General features: G+C 38.0%; 1 protein-coding gene across 3 annotated transcripts in view; it reads left to right on the forward strand.

Annotated features, from left to right (window-relative positions):
- LOC106957660 (netrin receptor UNC5C-like) overlaps window positions 1-17,983 on the forward strand; it is a 208,741-nt gene that overhangs the window by 169,383 nt on the left and 21,375 nt on the right. For 2 of the 3 annotated variants that reach the window (XM_015049073.1, XM_015049071.1), the window contains exons 8-9: window positions 5,722-5,778; window positions 14,088-14,279. In XM_015049073.1, the coding sequence (XP_014904559.1) occupies window positions 5,722-5,778; window positions 14,088-14,279 (249 nt within the window). The remainder of the gene's footprint in view (window positions 1-5,721; window positions 5,779-14,087; window positions 14,280-17,983) is intronic. The other variant, XM_015049072.1, reaches the window with a different exon arrangement.

Consider the following 17,983-nt stretch of genomic DNA (forward strand, 5'->3'; position numbering starts at 1 on the left):
TTTTTTTTTTTTTTTTTTTTTTTTTTTTTTTTTTTTGAGAACTGGACAAATACAACTGAATGCGATGGTTGACGTTTGGGAACGCAGGTGGCTACACATAACAGTGTTTTCGGAAACTGACGGTCTGACGGGAAAGCCCCTCGTCGCTCCCCCACTGTCTGTCTGTGGCATTTGCTGCTCTCCTGAGCGTCACGCTAAGACTGCAGGAGGATTAGTGATGTTCTGATCTTCCCTTTTTAAATATATTACTTGTAAATGCCACCATATTCCAGTCTTTTTTATTTCGTCTGTGCTAATTGTAGAAGAGGTAGCCTTCTCATATGTTGAGACTTAATTTCTTGTTTAATTCTCAAACGCCTTCTACCTTCTTTCCTCATTACCTGCACACGTGTCAGCTCACTTTTCTCCTACAGTCACTAGCTTTCCATTGCTTTCTGTCTCATAAACATATTGTCAAAATGGATTTTATTTCTCTTTCCTGAGACGTCTTACTTCTTGCTCTTCCCTTCAGTTGTCGTTTGCTTTTTTGCCCCACTGTGTGCTTGCGTCTCCTTTGCTCACTGTAGTTGAGTCACCAAATAGAACAACAATGCAAGAGGGTTTCTGAATGACAATATTAAGTTTAATCTTCCCACTTTCTCATCCCTTACTCAAGTCAAAAACAGCGGTTTGGTATTAAAGTAATGACAGATAACGATGTGGAATTGTCATCCACAACTTAGTCACTTCCAACATCAGTAAATTTAAAAACCTGCATGGGAAAATGTGTGCTGAGTCATAATGGGCACAATTTAACAGCAGCAGTTTTTTTCCAAGGTGGAGGCAATTATTTTTGTTGACTTGTGGGAGCAGTGCCTGTTGCTCCATGTGCTCAGAATAATTGGCAGACAGGCATATCAAGAGGGTAGGAGAGGAAGGTGTGGAAGTTAGAAAGAGTGAGAAATAAAAAAAAATAACATGAAAACAGAAATTCTTCATCTTTCTAAACATTCTATATTTAATGTCCGTTATTCTAATTTTTAAGTGTTTTTAAATCTAAATATGTAGCAAGTTTTTCAGCTTTTAGGGACCCAACAATAAGAAGACAATTTCCAATGCATTTTCTTTGTGTTTTTTCTGTACGTTTTCCAATTAAATCCACACAGTTTTCCCTCTCTTTCCATTTTGGCTCTCCTCAACAACAGCGTGACCGAAGAACCCAGTAAAACAAGGGACCGAGTGAGAGAAGTCAAAATGTCTCATGTTTTTTTTTTTTTAGTATTTTTGGTGCAAGCCTGATAAAAAGTATGTGTCATTCTCAAGACTTTACTGAATTATCACTTTCTGGGCTTTAAGAATGGCTATTTCTCCACCTGGAATCGCACCACAGTACAGTTACATCCATGGCCTGCTCTTTGGTTTCTGCTTGGGCTTTCGGTGGCTGATCTGAACCTTTTGGCAGCAGCATCAGAGCCTAAGTCTCTGCTCCTGTGGTTTCAGCATCCTAACCCTGTGTGTCACACTCACCATAGTGGTCATCATCACCAAATCACCACCACTCTTTATTCACCGGGCATGGCCAATGCCTACAGTCCTGCTCCTCCTGTCAAAGCACCGGTGTGTCACCTGGCTCTGGGGGCTAGGGTCCGCTTCTGATGCCTCAGACAACCTGAACCCACACCTTGTCACCATGAAGCAACTGAGCCCACTCATTGTCCTGTCCAAGTTCTTGAGCTTGCTTCTCACCTCAAGCTGCTGCCGTTTCATCCACAACCACCAACACGTATGTCATCACTTCATGTTTCTGTTCCTGAGTTCTGCAAGGGTATTCGAGTTTTTCTGCATGTTCCTGTTGTCGAGTTCTTTAACTAGGACATCCAGGTGGACCTGTCCTGGTTCTGAGTTGTCCCTCATGGGGGGGAGAGGGGGTTTCATGTGAGCTCCAACCTTCTGGTCTCTAGGTCCAACTCTGAGAACTTCCTGTTGGACTCACTGGTCCACAGTTGACACTTCCTCCTACATCCACGTTGTTCCCCAGGGCTTCGCCTTCTGGCTGACATGCAGAATCTCTATGCAGGTTCTTGCTTGCATACATTTGCCCTCCAAACAGGGCATTCTCCTACTTTCTCTTCTAGAAAAGCTTCTTGTGAGTTTTTCATAACTGTTTTGATTTTCTATCTTACTTTCCACTCATGATCCACAACTGTTTGTGTTTTTGATTTTTCTTGTGTTTGGATCATTTTGCTGTTTCCATTCAGTTTTCTCCTGTGCCCATTATTCTGCTTCCCTCGGTACCTTGCCTAGATTTCTTCTCCAGCTGTACTGGATTCATTGATTGTACAAACCTGGCTTGCAAGCCACTCCATAATATTTAAGCTCTGTGGTTTCTTTCACTCGCTGCTGAATGTACTGTTGCTTTTGTCCTTGCTCCCATTCTTATTTTCCTCATTTCTCTCTAAGTTTTCCCATTATTAATTCCATTATTCCACATCCTGTTGTGTGTCTGCCGGGATGACCCCACCTGCTACATTAAGGGATTTTCTCCCATATGCAATCAGGAAACATGCCATGACATATATATTTAAATAATAATGCAATGCTATTCCTAAATAAATATATTCTTTAGCACAGTATTGACGTAATTTACTGTATATGCACCCTTGCCTACACTGAGCCTGCTGTATTGCATATCACGTCTCCAATCCATCCATTTCCTGCAACCTGTGAAGTATGTGGTCACAGAATCTGGCATAAAACCCAAAGAGGTATAGATTTCGGCTCATTTCCCCTGATTGATTTCCTGCCTCTAAAATGACTGCACAGTTGTGGTTTTATGTCAGCACTAATGTTTCAACTGTTTCTTGTAGCAATAACAGGAATCCATGAAGCATGCTGTCTCAATGTATGGGCTGCACTGTCTGTGGCTATTAGAGGGAGTTCCTGCATGCACAGCGTTTTTATAGTGTATTTACAGTATATTTGAAAGGCATAAGGTAAATCTTGTGACATAAATCCATTCAGTTTATGAAAGATTGTTCTTTTGGATTGTAGCCTTTACAAAGACAGGAAAAAAAAAAACTCCCAGTATGTGCGGCAATCCTTTCCCATTGGTGTTAAAAATACCCAGTTAAACTGTAAGTGTTAGGGGTTTGAATGAACTGATAAGGCACTGTCAATTTAGTGGGGGATTTAATGTTTTAGATAGTGTGCTCTATAATTGACTTTGTGCTCAGAAGCACTTCTCCCTCGTTTTCTTCTCTCTCTCTCTCTCCCCTCTCCTCCTGCACCTCCCCCTCCGGATTTGTGAGCTCCATCGTCTTTTGCTGCCTTCTTCCTCTAAAAGTTGTATGCTTGAACTCTGTGAGGTAGAAATCCATTTGCCCTCACTTTTGCCCTGCAAATCCTTTTATCTTTGTGTTGATGTGTTTATGTGAGAGATATCCCCGTGTGAGCTTGTATGCATGTGTGTGTGAGCGTGTGTGTTTGACTTCAAGATTTTCTTTACCAGTTGTTTTCTCTCTCATGTTTTAACTTGTTGACTTTTATCTGACACATTGATCACAATTCTTGGATGAGATGCACTCTGAGCTCCAGCAGGTCATCCTGGAGACCATGACATTTTCCTGCCAAACTGTGTTCCTGTCCATGAATATACATGCAGCACAACAGTTTCACCAGAACAAATTTGATCTCCAGCACAGCCTCTAAAACCACAGTAATCACCAGAGATGCTCACAGTTATGTAACTTTTGAATTTGGATGAAACAATACATTGTGTTTTCCTTTTCTCATGCGAAACTATCAGCAGGTACTGCACAGCAACAAACAATCCATCTCCGTTCCTGAAAAGCTCTACTTATTCCAATTTTGTTTCCTCCCATTGCGGTCTTTTAGCAATGTTTTCTGCATGGCATGACAGCAACTTTTTCCTTTTTTTTTTTTTTTTTTTAATGCTTTGGTCTCATTTGGGCTTGTCTCTTTGTTTAAACATCTCTTGTGTATGCGGTCATTTAATCATCTATGCTTCATTTTACAAGTACTGTGTTTTCATTATTGGTTTTTGGATGCACAGTTGTATGACAAAAATTACAGCAACAAATCTTCCTCCCAGCTTGTTGCTTGAATTACTAATTCATTTTTTTATAGTCATTGCATTTTTTTTATTATGAGTCCTATCTTTGCTGTTACTTGTGTTTTCTTATATAAAAAGTCTGATAAAGGATATTTTTCCTTGCTTAGCTTGCATGGATCCTTGCAAAACCTGCACATTTATTTCCTCATGTTGCATTCTCAAACTAAACTGGCTCACAGTTGTGCATAGTGAAAGGAGGGAGTAGAATATATAAATTCCTTGGATTTATTTTCCATTTCCATTTTAGGGTTATTCAGTGCTTTGTGGGATGTTTAACGCTTTGGAAGTTGAAGCCACTGTCATAAAGTGGGGTTTTGAAGGACCCAGTCAAGAGGCAGATGCAGGTTTCAAGTAAAGCTTTGAGCCGTCAGAAAAGGTTTCAATAATTCTGGTCAACAGGAGGATCTTCCAAAAGTAAAAAAATGGATACTTAGGCCAAGCATTCATGGAGGGCAGTAAAAATCAACTACGAATCAATTACAAATAAAATTTAGGTGCTCCAGAAAGTTAATTTAGCACAAGCCACTATGGGAATACTAAACCAAGTTGACCAACCCTAAACAGCTTTATGTCAATTATAAACCATACCAACCCTGTTTTAACCTGTTTTAGAGCTATAATCTGGACCTGTGTGCTGTGCTATTTTATCCACATCAAGTTGTTTGTTCACATTTTTTTATTTTCAAAGAAACCTCTGAGGCCACCACAAAACAGTTTACATTTGGACTCTATTTGCCAATTATATTAGACTTTTAAAGCCTATTTATTGAATTTGTTTCTATTTAGGAGTGTTGAAGTAAAACACAAATGTATGCCACAGTTTAAAGATTAAGCCTCTTTGATATATATATATATATATATATATATATATATATATATATATATATATATATATATATATATATATATATATGTACTTTTTTTGTCTTTACAGTTATTTTTGATTTTTGTCATAAAGTAACAAAGTGTGGCCTATTTCTGTCATATAAATTATCTTTAAATGCAATGTAATCACACCAAAACAAGTCAAACTGCTTAAAGCAGACATCTAAAATTATGGCTAAAGCTTCCCACCTCACCTGAGCATTTAAAATAAAATGGCACGTACTACCTGTCAAGTTTACAAGTGTAACAGTTTGTTTATAGAGTATATGGTTATCACCCCACTTAACCTTGTCAGTATATCTTTCTTTATAGTGCTGAATCACTGTGTTTTCTTTAGTCAGGTGTTCTGCCAAGAAGCTTTTAAGTGCACCATGTTGTTATGGAGCTTTATATCAATTATATACCAACTCTTCAATCATACATCAGTGCATCAAAAGTTAATCTGTCAAAAACCTTCAACCAAGTGGACCACTCCAGATAACCCATGTTTTGCATGTGTGGTTTCTGAATCTTTTTTTTTTTTTCATTTTGTGGTCTAAGAAGCTTTTCTGCAAACCTTTTGGATATCAATTTTTGGACAACTAAACTGACATGGCAGGAAATACTGCCATTTATATTTCTCTGTTCTTTCATGTTTGTTTCATTTGATTTCATTTACTTTATTTCTGTTGTCCTTTTTTATTCATTTGTCTCATTCCACCATTCGTTTCTTTTCCTGTCCCAAGGTTCATTGTTTCAGAAGTCCATTGAGCCCAAAGAACAGAGTGCTTTGGGAATTCCATGTAAGTTGATGTTTTATGTTTTACAATAATCTATCTTTCTTTTATTTTAGTTTTCTTCATGTAGCCATCTCATTCTGTGAGCAGTCACCTTTTGTTTTTATTTTATTGTTGCACTTACATTTTAAAAACTTATACTCCGCTAATCAATTCTGCTGTCTTTCCTTCTGTCTCAGCTATGAATCCAGTACCAGTTAGCTTGAATCTCTATATGCAAGTTTGTTGCAGCTGTGATTTATTTATTTTTTTAATTATTTTTTTACAGAGTTTCCAATTTTACATCAGTATAGCCAAAACTTTGATGTGTTGTGTTTAAGAGCTTTGCATGAAGCTAAAATGGGTCTATAATATACACTGAAATGGCTGCAGGTGTGCACATATCCTCTTGATTTGTCCAGCTACAGCATATTAAGGTGTAGTCACACCAGGAAAGTCCTTTGGTCTGTTTTTATAGTCTGGACCAAAAGCTGACTTTTTTTTGTTTTTGTTACCATACCATACCAACTTTATTTATAAAGCACTTTAAAACAACCACAGTTGATACAAAGTGCCGTGCATTAAAATACAACCTGTTGTTTGGTGCGGTTTGGTTTTTTGGCAAGCGGACTATAATTTGTAAACAAAGCCATGCTGGTGATGATAATTGCTCCCATTGGACAGGAAGGAGGAGAGTGGAACAGATCACAGACCCAGATAAACAAACTTTGGAAGTTTTTGTTGCATTTCTCTTGTGCACATTTGTGCTGTTATTACAACTGCAGCACCAATTTGAATCAATGTAATATTTCTAATTTTGGAACGGTGGTACTACATGTGCGCTGCAAGGGCTAACGATCTCTGGTTCATTTAAAGCTGACCAAATGTGTCGGACGTGGATTCTCTCTTAGAGAGATTATGATGGTGTCGAGTCTAAATTGTGAATTTTGAAATTGTCTTTATAGGTTTCATATAGAGTGAGAAATTTTGATAGGATTTTAAAAAAAATATATTAACTATAACTGTCCCTGATACCACTATTCGTGGTGCCCTTTGTATTTTTTCTAGTGGTCTTCCCTGCCTTCCATCACCTGTCTTTTCCTTCTGACACAATGAGAGAAAATTACCTCAAACTGAGAACAAGACAGAGAGTGAGAGGTGCAAGAGGAAAAAGATCTCTGCCTTTCATTCTGACTGCTCTCATTGGAGAAGAGCATTTTTTTGGATCTTCAAAGCCTTGAGTGTCTTGAATATGTTATTGCAAGAGCTGTCTGTCGACACAGTTTCGCTATAATAGAAGGTTTTGCAAAATTAACAGTGTTGAGCTGATAGATGCAGAATACAAATAATACAGAAACAGGCACAGCTCATTCAATAGTGTGTCATTCTGTTTCTGTTATATAAAGCATCTCTCGTCAGAATGATGTGTTGTAATTGTGATTACATTTACCTTTTCAGTTTTATTAGTTAGACATTTATCTTAGTGCAAATAATTCTCCATAGTTCAGCAGCTGCAATACATTTGGCAAAGTCTCTTCTTGTTTCTGAGGCCCCAAATATATTTCTAGTATGTCTCACTCAATGCTTAGAATGCAAGTTGAAACCATCCAAAAGTAAAGATGCCAGAAGGATTTTCTTTATTCTTGTTTTTTATTTCTAATGAAGTCTTAAGTGGTTGATTATATCTTTCCTACTACAGAGGAGTGCTGCACAAGACCATAGTTTTTTTTTTTTTTGTGTGTGTTTTTTTTTGTTTTTTTCCCCAGATTGAAACTTTATTATGGTGCTTCCACAGTTTGACCTGACCAGAAGAAGGTCTGTGGATCAATCGCAAATATTGATCCCACTTGTGAAGTCTTACTGAACTTAGAAAGTCACTGCAAGCTTTGTTTTCTATTTATTGTTCAGAATGGACCATTATTCTCTTACAAAGCTTGTTCTCAAACTCATACCTTGCTTATACTATGCTGGACCACTTTTTCCATTAAGAATACTTTTTGTAATGCAGATTCAGAAAGATTTATCAAAACTTTTGGTTCATATCAGTGTCATAGCACCACATGGTTACTGGAGATTATCAAGGGAAACATCCATTGTGCAAATCTTTTTTTTCATTACACTATGTCCCAAAACAACCAATTAGAAACAGATTTGGTTACTCTGAAGGTTCGCTGTTCAAGAATCCAGTTGATATGATTTGAGCGTATGACGTTCGTTTTCCTGATACAGGTCGCCATCAGAAAAAGAATACGCTGTGGTCATAAAGGGATAGACTAGTTTAGCAGCAATATTAAGGTAGAGAGCGGGATTTAAACAAGGCTCAGTTCTTACTAAGAGGTACAAACTGTGCCAAGAAAATATCCTGCAGAACCTCCTATAGTCTCAACCACTGGCGTAAGAGAGGGTGAATTGACACTGTCATGTTTATGCTAATTTTCCTCCTTACCATTTGACTATTCATTTTGAAATCAGGACCAGACAATGTTTTCCATTCTGTTCTTGTCCATGTTTCATGGTCTTGTGTGAATTGTAGCCTTAGTTTATTTTTCTTAGTTTAAGGAGTCTTAGTTTAAGAGATTTCATTTTCCTTTGGGATCAATAAAGTATTTTTGAATTTGAATTGAACTGAATTCAGTCATCCCTGGTGTGGTCTTCTGCTGCCATAGCTGTTCTGCTTAAAGGTTTGATGTATTGTACTTTCAAAGAAGGTTTTCCACATAACTTGTATATAGCTAAAGCCGCTACAATATCCACCAGTGCAATATCACCAAGGACTGCTTGCATGCAACATCTGACTCTAGGTTATGGAGCTGCAAGCTCAGTGCATTAAAACCTGGCTACCCTCTACCCACTTAAATCGACTTTCACTCTTATTTTTTTCCTACTTCTGATGTAGATTTTAATCACTATCTCATTTCTGTCAACACCAAGACAACATCCACAAAACTGCAGCTTATTGAATATTTTATCTATTTTGGATCTTTTGCTATGAACTAGAGACATGCTTGTTCATGAAAATTTCATCAGATCAGCAGTTTCTGTACAAAGCAGACCATCAGCCTGTCTGGCACCAACAACCCTTTCATCTTCAAACTCACTGAAAGTGACCGAATGACTGTACATCACAAATTTATAAACTGTATGAGTAAAGGACAAGTTGATATTAACCTCTAGCAAAATGTTGCATTTTGATGGTTTCTTGTTTATAATGCATTCTGAATTGCTTCATTATGTCTTTAATGCTTCACTAATAGGCTACATGAACTGTAAAGGTATTTTTCCCTCCAACAGTACAGTGGTGCTTCCACAGTTTGACAACCACCTTGACCACATGGAGGTCTGTGGATCATTCCCAAATATTGATTCCCACACTGAAGTCTCATTGAGCTCAGCAGGTTCCTGTGACAGCACCTTCCTCACATACACTTCCAGAAGTGAAGTCAGTGCTTTCACGGGGCGTTTTATAGAATATTTCCACTGCAAAAACTAAATACGGTGTGTGTATATATGCATATGTGCCTCGGTATCCGACTGCGTATTTAATGTTTTCGAAAAAAAATAAAAAATTTGAGGCAGTTGAAAATGATCTTAGATCAAAACGGATAGGGTGAAAAACTGATGAGGATGAACTTTATTCATTGAGCAGAGGGAATTGGCTCATATTTTAGAACTCATGTTTGTGGGCAGCAGTTGAAAACAATCAGATCATGAGAAACAAAATTCTCTGATGTGATGAGACATCAGTATATGTCTCATTGAACTCTTTGACGTAAATGCCTGGTTTCATGTTTGGAGAAAATCAGGTACAGCTCCTCACCAGGCCAATACCATCCCTACAGTAAAGTGTGGTATTGGTAGCAGTGTTTTTTTCACATTGTCATCACGGGGTTCTTGTGTGTGGAATTTTGAGGAAAGGGATTAATTTAATCCAATTTGGAACAAGGCTGTAACAAAGCAAAATGTGGATTACTGAAGCACTGTGAATTCTTTCCGGATGCACTGTAAATATGAACTCAGGTTGCAGTTGATTGACAATTATTGCTTGGTATTGACATATTCCCCCAAAATTCACCATGTAAGGTAAATACAGATACATTTCCAAATGTTTGTGTTCTTGCGTACTCTGTTTTGAATTTAACCCTATTAGTCACTTTATAGGTAGATACGCCTACCAGAGATGCTTGTTTGGATGGTGATTGCATGTTTGCGCCAAAGAAGATTAAAAAGGCAGTTTAATGAGAGTCAGATAGTGATTGTCTGAAGTTCTGCAGTTCTGGATGTGAATCACATAGAAGATAGAAACGAGCTAATCTGAGTTATCCTTGCCCCCCCTTGTTTAAATCCTCTCCGTGGTAGATTGAACAGACTCAGAGAATGACAAAAAGCTCAGACAATCGATAGATAGTGATTGCTACTAACTGAGAGGGTGAGCTGGGGGCTTCTGCTTTCATAGCCCGTATGTGTAATCAAGTGCGTGTGAAAGAGAGCATATCCTTTTTGCAAATTCTTACGTGCTCTGGTCTGTGAATATATGAATATACAGACAGCGGTTCCTCACATACACACAGGAACAGTTATACTATTCCTGATTTCAGGATATTTTTACAAGATAAGGTAAATTGCTAACAGCCAGACATTTCATTCTATCACAAATCATTGTGACAGTAACTTATTTACCTGCGCTGACTGCACCAGCGCTGGTGAAACAGAAAATATTAGAATTCATTGAGCTCTAATAACACACAAAGGCAATGCTTAGCCTTCTCACTGAGGAGTATGGAGTAAAACTGTTATTAGTAAAACTGACTATCTCTGCGAAAGAAATGACATGTCTCATCAACCCACAAGTCTTTCTTTGTAAAAGTCAACACTGTTTAATTTTAAGCCCTTCAGGTTCTGTTCCATTGATTTGTAACTTTTTGCAAATGTTGGCAAAACAAAAATCATGCATCGTGTGAGTCTGAAATGGATCACATTTTTAAAACACAAAGTCTTGCTACATACCAGTACATCTAAAAAATTTGATTATTATGGCTTGCAGAGACTGATCCATCCATCTATCCATTTCCTTTACACTCTTGCCCCTCAGTGGGGTTGGGAGGGTTGCTGGTGCCTATCTCCAGACACACACTCACCTTCACACCTAAGGGCAATTTGGAGAGGCCAATTAACCTGACATGTTTTTGGACTGTGGGAGGAAACCAGAGAACCTGGAGAAAACCCACGCATGCAGAAAGACTGGGGCCGGGAATTGAACCCAGAACCTTTTTGCGGCAAGGCAACAGCTCTCCCAACCCAAAAAAAAAAAAAAAATTCAGTGTGTCAGAAAATTAGAATAAAGTGAAAAAGGTCATTAAGGAAACTCATGGTGTCATACCCTAATGAGCTAATTACCTCTAAATTTCTGCAAAGGTTTCCTGAGCCTTTAAACGGTCTCTCACTTTGGGTCAGTAGGCCACACAATGACAGTGTTGTGCTTTTACAGGAGTCAGGTTTTGGCTATTAATAATTATAACAGTTGTCTAAAACAATTAATTATAAACTAGTAAGTTTTCTAAAAAAAAAAATGACCAAGTCGGGGCAGCACTCTTTTGACAAAATAACCAATACTGTTCAGTCTTAGTTATTCAAAAGTACTTATCAAATAATGCCTAGGTTTTCAAATAATAGATGAAGGCATGAGTCCAGCACCCCAGTGAGATGACCAAAAATCTCCTTGTATCACCAAATTGAATTAAATTAAATAACATTTTATTGTTTTATATTAACCCTGCTACATTACACAATCACTGAGATATTTCAATATGATTCACAGAAACATTGTAGCTTTTTTGCATGGCATGTGAGCTGCTCAGTAAGATATTACTAAGAAGTAATGAGATCAATATGAGAAAATGACCCATGCAATATTGTTTTTTGCTGTGCACCATTTACAGATGCCATAGGTTAGTTTATGTTGTATTGTTTACCTGTAAGTTTAAAGCAACAGAAGAAATGCACCAAAGATTAAAATAAAAGGAAGGGAGACGATGTAAAGCAAAATGAACATTAAATAAATATATTTCTTGCAGTTGTAGGTAGTTTACTCATGCAGGTAGGAGCCCACATGGGACGTCTTTTTTATTCATCTCCAAACCAAATATATGGAAACAGACAGAAGTTTGCCAAATCATTCAATGGAAAATCTGCTTGGGAGGGGAAAAACATGTATTTCCTATAGCTGGCATATATTGTGTGTGCTATAAAGTTATACACCTTTAAGTTAATGTGGGATTATGACAAAGATTCCATAAGGAGATGGTGATTATTATAATTAAGATCAAAAACTGGAGGCCTAAGAGGATTATGCAGTTCTATTCCCTACTGCCAGATGAAGGGACTTTGATAATAGGACAGCTTTATGCAGCTGCAGTTGAGGAATCCAAGACCTCACAGCAAAGAGAACTGGAAGATAATTGGTGACTGGATATGAAGATTTCTAATTAAGTTAGGTATTTAAAATGTGTATGTGCGTCATGCATTTAATTTACACAGTTAAATATTAGACAGTAGTTTATATTTTCGTAATTCTTAATGCATGTTATCTTAATAAATTTAATTCAGTTTAATTATATGATAAAATGTAATTGTATTTATAATATTTATATCAAATTGACATCTCAAAGGGCACACTCACACACTCATGATGGCAAGCTACTGGATTGTAGCCACAGCTGCCCTGAAGCAGTCTGACAAAAGTGAGGGTGTTTCCTCGATGGTTTTGGTCTTCCAATGCATGTGTGAGATCTCTTAGAAAATCTGTATTTCTCCCACTGTACAAAAACATTCATATTACGTTAATAGTTTACTCTAACATTCCCATTGGTGGGATATCACAGGGAGTGTTTGCATGAGTTTTTGTCCTGTGTGTCTGTGTAACCCTGTGAAGAAATGCGACCTGTCCAGCATGTACCCATACGATATTGTGGATAGTAGAACTTCATTTTCAACATCTAGCTGTTATACATGCTTCTCATTCAAAGCCATTTATCAATAAACATCCAAGAAGAGATGGTGATAATCTCATACATTAGATTATCGCCATCTCAGATTTGACTTTGTCCTTCCTTGTGAAGCAGCGTAAATGAAGGCTATGCATGACCCGCACGGCCCCCAGAGACGGTCAGAGTGGTTCACAGCTCCCTCAAGTGGTAAATGACTAACCAACACTCTTAAGTTTCTGTGTGTATCATACTTGTGCGCCTCATCAAAGGGTTCACTCATGCATAATCAAGTTCATGCTTTGTGAACTTGCTTCGGTGTGACAACAACAAATCCTTCAGCAAATAACTTGGGCTGTTTGTTGCTAAAAGCCTTTTATCTGCTACTCAACTTTAAGGGTGGATTAAAAGGAGTTTCCTATACTTTTCCGTCGTCTTAATAGCGGCACACAAATCCCCTCCCACGAGCTGTAGAGGACATGATTATGAACCTTTTGCTTTAAAGTGTAAGACTCCAATAATGTTAATGTTAAATATGTAGGATTTATTTTTCTCTCTCTCTTCCACTCAGGATTTATTGAGCTCCACTTATTTTTTTTCTTAATCGCCGCTCTGCATTTTATCCACTCATTTCTTATCTTATTCACCAACCTGTCTGCCAGCTTGTTCTATTTTTGTATGTTCACTCCTCATCTGCTCTTGTGCTTTATTTTAAGACTTTTTTCTGAGTGCAGCATACTTTCTCCAATTATTTCCGCATCTTTATCCTTTGCTCTCCTAACCGGACCCCTTTAATCCTTTCTTTTCCTTATTCTTTCTTCCTTTAAGCATTGGGTTATGCGTTTTCCATTCCACATTATTCAAAATTTAAAATTTCTGTCCCTTCCTCTGTTCTAAAACATGACTCACGAATTACTTTTTCAGTGAAACACCATTAAAGTGCCAGCCAAATTGAAAAAGGATGTTGGGACTCTTGTAAAATAATTAACAACCCTATTAAGTTTTAAGATTCCAAGCCACTCTTTTTTTAATGAAAGGTTTCTGTATCTCTCTGTATCTCTGTCTAGACAAATTACCATATAAAACCAGCTGGAGGGCGACTTGAACATTTCATTTGAAATGGAACCTATAGCGGTTGTCCTCTGCGTTTCAATGATAGCGTGAAGGGGGTGTAAACATTAAGAAAGCCTGAAAGCCTTCAAAAGTATTCCTAGTTTTACTTTACTCTTCTACAGCATTGCTGTATATCCCTGGATCCTTTTATTTCACTCATTGCTTTCCTCTTCAGAATGTTTTTGCCTCCAGTTCACAGTAAGGAAGTCTAACATGTGGTGTGTCTCTTTTGGTTTCCTCTAGCTGCCCCGAGTACAGACGATGTGGCTCTCTATGTGGGTATTGTCATCGCCGTGATTATGTGCCTGTTCATCTCTGCTATCGTGGCGCTCTTTGTATATCGCAAGACGCACCGTGACTTTGACTCGGACATCATTGACACTTCGGCACTGAACGGAGGCTTCCAGTCCGTTAATATAAAGACAGCCAGATCAGGTAATGTATGCATCGCATTAGCGTTTCACCTAGGAATATGCTGTTCAAAATGAGGTCATGGAGAGTACCAGGAACTGATCTGTATGCCAATGTCTTCTAAGTCAAATGTTACACAACTGTCAACTGCTGTCTGACAGTTGGAAGCTTGGCTCAAAAATTGAGTTAAGGACAGGATAATTGCCCAAAGAACAGCAGCAAGCCTTTGGCACGAAAAAACGAATCATTGTGTGGAAACTGTCCCTGTTAAAGTCTAGACCTTACCTTGATAAAAATGCTGCTGTGGGTCCTAAATATAATGCAGAGTTTGCCTAAATCCCACACGATGTGAGAAACTAGTAAATTCATACAGATTCAAAGTGTTGATGCTAAAGTTTCCTCACATACTTGATTTGCATATTTGCTTATTTTTTGTTTTTCATAATGATCTGGTGAGCTATCTCCTTGTGCACTTGAAGTTAGATTTAAACAACTGTTAAGCATAATAATATTTTGTGGACTATACACAGCTAAATGATGGCTTGGCTAATGGCAGATGTGATGTTGTTTTCATGCAAATGATTGTACCTGTCACATCCTCTTTAAGGCCTTCATGCCAGTGTCATTTATTTTCTTTTTTTCCCCATAATGCTGTCAGTCTCTGATGGCTTGGATTAATCTATCTCTTCCAGAGACTGCTCTAATCCATCAAAGGAGATCCTCTGTTCCTCTCTCTCTCCGTGTGTTATTCCTCACTCTCTGTTTTTTCCCCTCGTTCCTTCCCATCTGTACTTTTAGTACAATCAAATTTCCTTTTCATCCGCATTCGTCTTTTCATTCTGGTCTCGGGTCTTAGGCTTTATAGGTTACGTCTCTACTTTTTTATCATCACAATCACAGTGATGAATGTCTTTCTGTTTAAATTGAGCTATATTTTAGACTCGGGTGTGCATGCTATCATTTCTTCCTCGTTGCATGTTTGCATATTCAAATATTAAACAGATTAAATTCATGAACAGCAGATATCAGTCAATGTAGGTTCTTAAACTTATTGTATTTGATTTGCTGCTATTTTTCAGCAGAAGATAAATTATGCACAAATTGAAATGATAAAACAATACTGACTTTGCATAGTCAAAGGTGCATCCATGCAAATGACTGGTAGAAGGCACTTCTACACCCCCACAAATCTGAAATAAATATTTTTCTTCAATTCAACCTCAGCTTGAATTGAATTAATCAAGTTATTTCACGGGGTACCAGAGTTCACAAGTAATTTAAATTCTACATTACCATTCACTGAATAGTACAAAAAAATGCCCGGATACCATGAAAAGTCCTGATGCTTAACAACGGCATTTAAATGTGTGGAAAGTAAGAAGATAAGATGTAAGTTTGACTTATAATGTGTGGGAGCTCAGCCAGTTTTTCATGAGCCAGAATAGAATAGAATAGAATAGAATAGAATATGGAAGAAGAGGAAGGGAGAGAGGACAGTCCCTTGTGGAGCTCCTGTGCTGCTGACAACACTGTCTGACACATTGCTGCAGGCACATGAACTGTGTGGTCTGCCAGTCAGAATCATATGCAAACTTATCCAGGACATGAGCCAGACCTTTCACATTCTTTGACTTAAGCCACTCCCAGAGACAACTTTAGAAGCATCTTATCTGGGGTAAATGGAAAAGCCACTGCACGCCAAAGTCCTATTTTCATATAAAAGTAAATTTTGCATTTAATCTGGAAATAAGGGTCCCTGAGTCTGGTGGAAGAGTGTGGGGAGGTGGTGAGTTGATTAAGGTTCACTGAAATGGAGAGCACTACGGTCATCTGCTGCTTTTGTTCCACTGCGATGTATCAAGTCTAAAGTTATAACGACTGTCCTCTATGAAACTCTAGACCACATTGCAGTCCCCTCTGATGCCAGGCTTCATAGAGATCCTAATATTATTTTCCATCAGGACTTGGCACATGTCCACACTGCCAAAAGTACCAATAACTGTTTTTATGACCATTATATTGCTATATTTGATTGGCCTAGAAACTCACCTGACCTAAATCACATAGAGAATAAACGGGATACTGTCAAGAATAAGATGGTAGATGACAGATCCAACAATGCAGATGACTGCTACTAAAATAGCCTGGGCTTCGTTAACACCTCAGCAGAGAGACAGTGTGGTCTCCTCTAAGCAATATTGAATTGGTGCAGTAATTCATGCAAAAGGAGCCCTGACTCAAAACTGAGTATAATCTAAAGTATGTCAACAGAGTTTTCAGTTAGCTGACATTCCTGTGTTAAAAATAATAATTTTGCAACAGTATGCATGATTGTATTTTTTTTTTAACGACACAAAGGTTTTGGCCTTCATCAACTCTAATGAATTAAAATAAAATTTTACATCATTTGTGGCAGCTCTAGTTTCCCATTTTGAATCACTAAGATTTTTGTTTTTTTGTTGGCTTTTAAAGACTTTTTATTCAGAGCTAATCCCTGTAAACTCCTCAGCACCATTTGGAAATGATCCAATGTTTGTGTTTGTATAGCAACTCGTGCCTTGATGATTGGACTTTCACTCACAGTTTACAATGGAAACGAGAAAGTGAGGTCAGAGCAGGAGCAAAAACAAACGGCAAGTTATAAATAAATGTATGCGTTCCATGCCGAATGTCTTACGTAGAGACAGGGCCACATTTTATCTGTGAAACATTGAGATGCTTGTCACTCTGCGCTGAGGGACGACTTCTGATTGCTAATAATGAAGCATTATCTCCTCGAATGTCTCTCTCTCCTTCTCTCTGTGGTTTTCCTCCACTTGTTAATTAAATTTCAGCAGGGATTATTTGGCAGGAATACCCATTGGCTTTAAGGGTAAACAGCATGGAGGTAAAGTAAGTAGAGGGCTGATAGCTGACAGGTGCGTGTGTGTGTGCGTGTGTGTGTGTGAGACTGTGAGAAAGGGAGGTCATGATGAGTGACTTTAAAATAGAATTTGAGGGTCTCTTGGAGGGAACAGCAGGATTTCAGGTGCTATGCACCAAAAAAAAATTAACCTGGTGTGAACAAAGCTGGATTTGTTCTCAGTGGGTAACTGGCCTTCTGTGATCAAAGCAAAATTTAGTAAGTTGTGAGGATTTTAATTATGGATAGGCCTCCTGCCTTCATAGACAGTCTGCATATTATTAGATGAGGCTGCTCTGCATCATCTGTGAGGTAATGGAGCGAACAAATTACAAGCTGCTCTAAATTATAAACTTTTTTTGTGCAACTTGGCGATTGAAGTAAATCAAAAGAAGTCTTGCGTATCCTTTGATGAAAGGTTAACCTTGGGAAAGTTGTCTCTTCCTTTGTTTCTAGATATCAGCCCTCTTTGACAGACATCCAGAGTGACACTCAGACTAAGACCTTTGCCCAGGGCCGTGGAGATGTGAGGCTTTAAGTCAGGTCATTATTAAAAGAGGACCTCATCTTTCAACAGTTCACGGATACTGTTGTAATATAGCTCCAATGCAAGTTACATAACTCAAACTTGAATAGCTATATTTACAGAACAGAACAAAAAGTGCTGACTTCTGGGCCTGGATATTTTCTAGTTTCCATACACTTTGTCAGTCTTTGTCAAAAACAGAGATATGGTTCTTTAAAAACAGAGAGACACATGTAGAAAGTGGGCTATGTTAGGTTTCTTCCCTCAAAGCTAGTTAAACTCAATTCAGTTGAGTTTGAC

Source organism: Poecilia latipinna, unplaced genomic scaffold (genome assembly GCF_001443285.1).
Source record: "Poecilia latipinna isolate Pla-1442-1.1 unplaced genomic scaffold, P_latipinna-1.0 Scaffold924, whole genome shotgun sequence".
NCBI classification, from domain to species: Eukaryota; Metazoa; Chordata; class Actinopteri; order Cyprinodontiformes; family Poeciliidae; genus Poecilia; species Poecilia latipinna.